Source organism: Pavona decussata, unplaced genomic scaffold, assembly GCF_977016875.1.
Source record: "Pavona decussata unplaced genomic scaffold, jaPavDecu1.1 SCAFFOLD_69, whole genome shotgun sequence".
Taxonomy (NCBI): Eukaryota; Metazoa; Cnidaria; class Anthozoa; order Scleractinia; family Agariciidae; genus Pavona; species Pavona decussata.
This window is the reverse complement of record NW_028145488.1, coordinates 2,550,062-2,559,275: the sequence shown is the minus strand read 5'-3', so window position 1 is coordinate 2,559,275 and position 9,214 is coordinate 2,550,062. Positions and strand designations below refer to the sequence as shown.

General features: G+C 38.8%; 1 protein-coding gene across 1 annotated transcript in view; it reads left to right on the top strand.

The window, feature by feature from the left end:
• Positions 1-332: 332 nt before the first annotated feature.
• LOC146477769 (uncharacterized) overlaps positions 333-9,214 on the top strand; it is a 28,464-nt gene continuing 19,582 nt past the window's right edge. Inside the window, exons 1-4 of the mRNA XM_085113065.1 lie at positions 333-532; positions 1,865-1,931; positions 4,339-4,390; positions 6,572-7,802. Of these exons, the coding sequence (XP_084969191.1) occupies positions 4,373-4,390; positions 6,572-7,802 (1,249 nt within the window). The 5' untranslated portion in view covers positions 333-532; positions 1,865-1,931; positions 4,339-4,372. The remainder of the gene's footprint in view (positions 533-1,864; positions 1,932-4,338; positions 4,391-6,571; positions 7,803-9,214) is intronic.

The window sequence follows — 9,214 nt, the reverse complement described above, 5'->3', positions numbered from 1 at the left end:
TCTAGCAGCGCCGCTATTAATTTATTTATCTATTTATTTTTAATTTTACAGTTGGTGTGATACCGACCTAATAATTATATGTAAATGTAAATGTAAATGTAGGACAACAAGTACGAAAGGCACGAGGCAAAAGAATTGAAAGAAAATTCCTTTCACTAAGTAGGTATTTCGAACCGAATTTATGACAACAAGTACGAAAGGCTCGAGAATTCCGCTTTCCTTTTTTCGTAAGTCCATTGTCCCGACTTTCCAATCCTGCAAATCAGATCACTTCCATATTTGGAAAACGAAACCAACCCGGGAAAAAAACCCTTCTTCATCAAAGCGCGCATTCCGAGAAAGAGGAAGCGAAGAACGTTTCCCTCTACCTACTCGTGTTAAAACATAATTTACTCGTACTTTCGCTATTAATATTGCAATCATGGGGTGAGAAAACCTTTTTTACCGGAATTGTTAACATGTAGCGTGTGAATCAACTTCATGGAGCATAGCTGTGGGCAAACTTTCTCTGTGTTTGGCGAATTTGTCGAAGGTAAGCGTACGACAAAGTGGATATAGCGTGTATAGTTTGCTTTCTTTAGTTTTGTTTGTAACTTTCAAACAACCCTCGATTCAATATCCACTTTAATCTTTCAATGAAGATGGGTCTTTAATAGTGCTTTGTAAAAGCTTGAGATCATGCAGGCTTCGCCTTCTTGGAATTAAGCTTTCATGTTGCGGGGTTGTTGCCTGAACTTGATAGTCTTACTGTTAACTTAATGAACACGTTTTACATTGTTATTAACTGCTTCTTTGGATTAAGTGTAACTTGAGGTACCTCCGTGACTCTGATTAAATGAGGTTCGCGTTGAAAATTATAAGGCACGCTATGTCGATGGACACATACAAATTAAGCTTAATTTCAAGCTTACTGAAATGTCTCCGCAGAAAGTCTTGTTGAGTCGCATTTATCGCAGAATGCTAACAGTAAGTTCAAGTCTACGTTTCTATCAAATGTTTTGGTGCAAGCTGATCAAAAGATCAATCATTTCTTCTTGGTTTGTAATTTTTTATGACGCAGTTACAGACGCCACCCTGATCTGCATATAGCCAGTCACGCATGGCCAGGCTCCTTTAAAGGCGCGTTGTTTGTACCACGAAGAATAATTAGCGTCAGTCCATAATTTGTTGATCTTAGACTAAAAGATACTGTAATCTTTGCTCGAAAAATTCTGGTGCAATTTACTGGGAAAGATTTCCACACAGCCCCAATAAAATTATACATGTGTCGTTGTCATACCTGTTACACAAAGAACGAGCATGAATAGTGTTTAAGTCGTAAAATGCCTGCATAATTAAAGTATGGGGCTGTGCGAAATCTTGCTAGTTACTGTCTTCAATGTCGCAATGTTGATCAAAGATGATCCAAATGACTGTTGATGTTAAAACCATGTTGCTTTACCTTCTGCAGTTGTCTGTGGTTCCTCAAAATCGTACAATATTGTCTCAGATCAATAATTTATTGTTGTTATTGTGCAATCATATACACATCAGTGTTTTCCAATTGCATGTCAAAATTCATGCTATATTAGTTTTTATTGTATCTCTCCGTTAGTACGAGCAGTTTGATTGGTCAATTTTGCAGGCTGTATTACACTGTACAGCCCACTAAATTTGAAAGTTTCCTTTTTCACATGCCAGATTAACCTCAGAGATTATAATAAGTATCTCACTTACTGTGTCTCATTTTCTCAGTCCATACAGTATGGACTGAGCCTGGTACAACTTACATTTTGGACCTTGAACCCAGTAAGTAAGAGGTGTTACTCTTACTAACTGAGAGTTAAGAGGTATCAGGTATTTTACTATCTACTCTTGATTTCAGTTTATCGGTCAGTTCAAGTGTTAAAGAGTTGGCTCAAGATGTGCAAATGTTCTTGGAGTATGATTTGGTAAGTTACAACGTTGATACCAGCAATTTCCAACTCTTGATGATGATATTTATTAGTATTGTTGTATGTGTGATGCAAGAGAGACGATGCCTGTTAATCAGCTAATCTCATACCAACGTACAACAAGTTTTAGTCTCAGTTGGGTTATATATTATATTATTAAAAACTGGATCGTTGTATAATGCAATTCGAGCAATTTGATTGGCTTAGCGGCCATGGTATATGAGGCATTATACCATGCCCGAGAAATAGAGTCTTCTTATTGTTCTTGCAAAGCGAAATCTGCAAAATCTACTGTAGTAATATTTCTTGATTGTTTTTAATAAAACAATAATTATTCCACTCACACTTGTTGGTTATGAGATGAGTATAGCCAACTTGGCGCTACGCGCCTCGTTGGCCATCTATCATCTCAGTATCCAACGCACGTTCGTGGAATAATTGTTAATATTATAGCGCTGAGCACTATTACTAAAAATAGATTTTGTCACATGAGATCCGATGAGACCACCCGCACAGACTCAGAAAAACATGGGGATGTGATAAAGGAAAATGTATGAGTGAGTACTGCCATAGCAATACCAAAAAGGGAAAAACTTGGTGAAATCGCGCAGTTAGCGTCCAAGACGGACCCAAAATTAATGGTAACCACCAAATACTGCTGTTGGGGTGAATGTAAATCAGACGTGAGGTATCCTTACAAGTGGCCGAAATCCCTCAAAAAGGTTGAGCAATCAGGGAAGAAAGTATTCATTCCATTTCCGAAACCAACACAAGATACCGCGAAGTGCGTGCAAGCGTTGGCTAGCTGCTTGTTCGCGGGATTTCTTTACAGAGAAAAACATAACCAGTGTAAAAAGGAAAGCAGATAGGCCTGCGCGACTCCCACTCGCGTGTTTTTAGCCATGTTCAGTTATAGTTTTGCTATAACGAGTATGTCTTTTAAGGAACACCCTCTCTTGTATCAGCAGCACTCCCTGTAAATTTTCTTTTGGCGCTGTATTTTCTTCTTATTAAATGCCATTTATGATTTTGGAGGATTTGCGCGATAGTAACTGAACAAAGCCACGTGCTTAAATATTGCATGTTTTGTATTTTTATCTCAAAGGTCATGTCTGGGTTTTTTGTTCTATCTAATTGACCTCTAGCTGTTTTTGTTTAGCGACTGTCGTTCTTATGCCGTTTGTGACATTTGGTTCAGGCTTCGTATGGCTCATTTCAGTGTGTCTTGTGGCAGTATAGCCTCTCTTTTTATCTTTGTAAGGGTAGGATTTGAACTGTGTAATAATCATTATCTTGCAGCTTTTGTATTGCCGGGCCCGGCTATTTGGTTTTGTGGCAAGATGTTGTGTTACTTATCACGGTTATTTGTCTCTTGATCCTTTCTTTAGCATTGTAGCTTCTTTAAAAGCTCTATAATGCATTAATTTGAGGGCTAAAGGCCGTTTTAGTTACAGCTGTGTTTTTGTTATCGCTCCACTCTGCTCTGTAAATGTGAGGTTTGTGTTTACATGTATGTTGCGGAGCTTAGTATTTGATTACGCCTTAGACTGATTACTGAGACAATTCTTCTATGTTGCTCTGGCCAGGGGCTGCTACGAGTCCTTCAGCCATTAGTAAATTCTGTGGCATTTTAGGCAATGGTCAGGCAAGACTGCGGTTTCGATACTAATCTTGTGGATCTCTGCAGTTGCCGATTCCTGAGAAATGATAGAGATGAGTTCTCGCGTTTACCGCTTAATTGCAAGCCCCTGCACTTTAACCACCGTTTTAGTTGCTCAACTGTGTATTCCTCTGGTTCTCTTTTGAATTTAGAGTCAGGAACGTTGTCTTTGTCGGTTAAAACCGTTAAAGATCGAAGCGAACTGCTCGCCATTCACTGTTCTTCCCTACATCTCTTACAGAATTGGACTTTGTTTGTCTGAGTCTCGGCAGGGTGTGAAATCTCGTGACGTCATTAGTGCACAGCGCTATTATACCCCTGACTGGGATCACAGGCTTCACTGCAGTAAGCACATGCAGGCAACCCAAAAACCAACAACATGTTCATAATGTTTGTGCACGCAATGTTTTTATCTCAGTTCCTGATATGGGATGATATACTATGATATAGTACAGTATGGCTGATAGAGAAGTCTTCATAGCAGTCAAATCATTTTGGTCAGTACATCTGTTATAAAACAATAAAGAAGAAACTAAAGGATACAGTGTCGTATGTTTTAAATCATGTGTTAACTGTATTCGCCTAATAAGAGTTCTCCCCATCTCCCTCGTTTGTTTGCTTCTGTCAATCAATTTTTATTTTTTTTAATTTCTTATTAGTACTGTGCATACAGCTGTAATTATGAATCTAACCTAAATTAAAACCACAGTTCCTACTTAATGTTTGAGTTTTTTTTTTTTTCAGTTTCAGTAATGAACAAGATTAAAGGCTTCCTGTGATGTCAGGGCTATCAAAGGTATTATCTTTGGTTTTATAAGGGGAAACTTGGTTGTCTATTATGATCAGCTCTAAGCTTTAATACTTCTGGATGAGACAATGTGACCCAACTTTTGTCAATCGACAAATTAAGGTTGAATTCAGCTTGTCATAGAAACTTACTTGTATTTGATATTTATAAAATATTTGAGATAGTACGCGCGCTCTCATTGGTCGATAGGTGTGTTTAGATGAGAGTATGTAAACACGGTTGTGACGTCATGCTTTCTGTGTCTCCCGGCACAATTTGAAAACATTTCAAAGCTTTCGCAAAGTAATTTCAAGTACAACTGTTAAGGAAATGGTGAAAAATTTCCCAAAATTTTGATCGGGTTTTGCCTACCTCCTTCCCCCTGAACGCGAGGGAAAAAAAGCAAAAGAAAGATGAACCACAGCGCTTTGCCTGCCTCGCTAGACGACCTCGTCGAGGGAGCTCAAGTGAAGACGACAAAATATGCAACAAATACGCAGTAAACATTTTTCAAGGTAATTTTTGCATCTGAGTACCACAATAAAATTCTCTAAAAGACATTTTTTATTCAAAAAATGTACCTGAAAATGAACACAAAACTATATGCTACAGACTATAAATGTTTCAAATCAAACTTTGTACGGCCGGTTGCCGTGTTTTGGCTGTCAAATTTGTATAAAATGTATTTTCTCTGAGACTTTCTCAGCGTAATAATCTACTGTTACGATTACTATTACCAGCAAAAACTTCACAGTCTGGATCCGCTGCTTGTGCTACACTGTATATTAAACAAAAAACTAAGGACTTTAAATTTTGAAGTCTCTGTTTTGCCAGCTTCCGTTCTTTTTTTAACTCGGAAAGAAACTCGTAATCATCCAAGTAAAGAAACTAGTATGTGCACTACTGGCTACATGTACGTGAAAATTGGTGAGGGAGCGAGGGAAAGCTTTAATGAAACAAATATGCTGTTAAACATTTTATTTATCAAACAAAATAATGAATAACAAAAATCAGCAACAATAGCAAGGCCATTAATTTATTTTTATCCGATTAGGTCTGAATGTTTCCCGAAATACCTTTGCAATATCTGTCACGGTGCGTCACGCAATCTCGGTTTGATTTTGCGATTCTGTCAGATTTTGAGCACTCTTCCCAGAGCACGATTAAGTTTCCCCAGAAAAATTTTTATTTTAGTTGAAAGCCCATTTCCTCCTTACTTTACTCTTACAGTTTCATATGATTTGTGATAAAGGTAGTAGGATAATTAATTATGTTTTCAATTTAGAAAGCGATTTCTATAGAGTAACGGGTCCCTTTTTTTCTGGTCGGTCTCAGTATTACAAGCTTGATCGATCCTGACGAGAATTAAATGATAAAACCTGAAAAGGTTGTTGAACAAGCTGATAACAAATAGATGTCTTCTAGCTTTATCAGTAGAGCAAGTGGGTTGTTTCAAAATGACTGATTCTTCAACCCGAATGTTCTCGTGTCTGACTATGAAATCAATCTTGGTCATTTTCTGCCAAATCAAAAAGTTATTTCACAAATGAACCACACACCAATGAATAACTTAATATGGACTACTAATAGCCAAAGTTTCAGCTATTTTCAAAATTTGAAAGTTTGCCGCGCAATGTTCGATTTTCATGTGCACACGCTCTGAAGTTACACATAGTAAGTTTTGATGTAAAAGAAGATACAATAATCTGTGCAGCCTCAGTTACATGTACAGAGGGATATTAGCACATTGCACTGAACACATACAGTATGCTGTTCTTGTTTTTTTTTTTAATGCTAATTTTCCCCAAACCACAAGCTTTCAGTAAATTCTCAAATTCATGTTATGACTCCTAAGCTGATCAGCCAATCTTGTACAGAAAGTCATGAAGAGAATGGGTTGATTTTGAAGATGAGGGTGGAGTGCACCAATTTCAAGGGGATTTGTGGATTTGTTTGTTTTTCACTCCAGTAGACATTCTAAAATTCCAGAATGTTTTTGCAACTGCAAATCAAGTTTTACCTTCTCACTTCAAGTAAAACATTTTTTTCTCAAAGCAGAAAATGGATCGGCATATTTATAATAATTTGCCCAACATTCTTTGCTTATTAACCCTTTGCCTTAATTTAACTAATTGAATTGAGAAAGAAAAACAATGCTGGCAGCTTATTGGTAAATATATTGCCTTTTAGGAGTCCTCCTTTCTTAACATAGCCTGTACATCACAGGAAGGTCATGAAGAGGAAGCCCCAAGTTTTTCCCTTGGAAGAACATTGAGAGTGACTCTTATAAGCAGTGAATGGAGGTCAACAAAAGGAGGTGTGTCAACCATCAATAGAGAGCTTGCCATTCAGTTGGCAAAGTTCCCTGATGTGGAAGTCAGCGTCTATCTCCCTGAATGCAGTGAAGAGGATAAAAGAGTTGCTGCTAGTCACAATGTCCATCTCATTCAAGCAGAAAAGTTCCATGGTGTTGATCCAGATCTATGGTTGTCTTCTTTACCAGCTCATCATGCTGTGGACTGTGTGATTGGACATGGAGTCCAACTTGGCAGACAAGTTCAATTCATAAAACACCAACGTCATTGTAAATGGATTCAGGTGGTCCACACTGACCCTGAAGAACTTGGAATGTTCAAAAATGATGCAGATGCTGTTTCTAAAGGAGAGGAAAAGCACAAGTTAGAAGTCAAACTCTGTGAATTGTCTGATCAAGTTGTAGCAGTTGGACCCAAGCTGGAGGAAGCTTTCTCAGGATATCTGCGTCCCTTTCAGAAAGATCAAAATGTTCTCAACCTCACCCCAGGCATCTTCTCTGAGTTTGCTGATGTAAAGCAAGCTTCTAAGGAAAGAAGAACATTTTCTGTTCTGTTGTTAGGGAATGGTGACAGTGAAGACTTGCAGCTGAAAGGTTATGACATTGCTGCTCAGGCAATTGCAAAGTTGAAAGACATGCCACGACCCTACAAACTGAAGGTTGTAGGAGTACAAAGTGGAAAAGAGCAGCAAGTAGCAGAAATGTTGCTTCAGCAAGGCATTTCCCGTGATCAACTAGTTGTACGTGGTTTCAAAGAAAGAGAGCAGTTGCCTGAGCAGTTTTGTGAGGTAGATCTTGCTATAATGCCATCAAGATCTGAGGGGTTTGGGCTGCCTGCTCTTGAAGCTCTATCTGCTGGTCTCCCTGTGCTTGTAAGTGGCAACTCTGGTCTTGGAGAAGCTCTTAAGAATGTGCCTCATGCTTCAATCTGTGTAGTGGATTCAGACGATCCTAACAGGTGGGCCGAGGCAATCAGGAGTGTCCGTCAGAAAAGAAGAAATGTACGACTTGTGGAAATGAAGTCTATCTGCGAAGAGTATGCAAAGGTTTACAGCTGGGAGGAGCAGTGCAGGTTACTTGTGCAAAGAATGATGAACATCATTTCAGGTAAAATTCCTTTGTTGCATTAATAATGGCTGATGTGCCCTGTGGTATAAAAAGACCAGATTTACAAAGCCCTTCTAAGTGAAGGTGCCTCCCAAGTATTGTTTACTGACAAAAGTTTATTGTTGGCTTAACGTATGAGACTTACATGTGTAAGGGCTTTGGAGGATTGTACTTGAATGCCAGATTTTTGCAACTCAGATGTCACATTCTCACAACTCACTGATGTCAAATTTTCACAGTCCTAATATCAGATCAAACAACTTGTATGTTGGATTTTGGAAGTAACAAAGTCCTCTCAGAAGGCAAATTTTTTACAATTTGGATGTTGGATGGAACGTTAACAAGCTTCCCCATATTATTGCATGCTTTGAATTGGTAAAGAATAATAATGCAATGGTCTGTGATAGTGGTCTGGGGTATAATGTACTAATAAAGGCCAGTACATTATGTACAGCACTGTATGTTGATGTTACTGATTCAGGCACTGTGTATCTTTACACTCCTAAGATGCTATGTTGTATAATTTTGCTTATTGGGTTATTCCAGAAAAAATCCACACCCCCCCCGACGGATGGGGTCGTTTTTTAACCCCCCCTCTCACCTGGATATCCTGAAGCACAAGAACCTCCCTCCTGTCTGGATTTCCAAAACAAAAGACCCCCCCTCCCGCCTGGATTTCCGGAAAAAAATATTAGGCTTAAATTTAATTCACGTCTAGAAGATGTTCTTTTTTAATTTCTAAAGCTTCTGCTAATATTAAAAACTCTATCGCGTAGAACTAAAAAAAGAAAGGAGCAACAATGCGAAAAAGCAAACGAGTTCATCCTTTGTGCCCAATGGACAACACCCATGGAATCTTAAAACGGCATGCAGAAAACGCACTGGCTGCTTGTTCAACTGTGCTACGGACGATGGGACTTCAGAGAGGTTACCACCGTATTTGTTGCAGGAACCCGTCCAAGAACTTTCTCCTTCTGTTGCTTTCGCAACAACTTGCGTTTCCAAAGGTTTTTTCGAGGTACAGATGGCTACAAGTTCCTCTCGAGTATTTTCGACGAAGAGGGAATGTTTGGACCAAAATTCTTTCGAATTATCTTCTTCAGCTAATTACTCTGCAACCTTGCTTGCACAAGAAAAAAATTCTTCTGCCTGACGCAGTGGAATTGCAATGGCGCACGTGAAATTACACGACGGTGGCGCGCGGGGTCTGGTACGAGTAGAAATGTGTCAGGCGTTTCAAACTCTTCGTTGCAACAATGTTGCGATGGCTCGTTCTTTAGTAGCTTGTTGTTCGCGTTTTCTGCTATAAAAGGACCTGCGAAGGAACTTAGATTATCATTTATTTTAGGTTAGAAATATGTGAACAAAATATTTCTATTATTTTCAGGGTCTGCGAGCGCTGAAGTGTCACC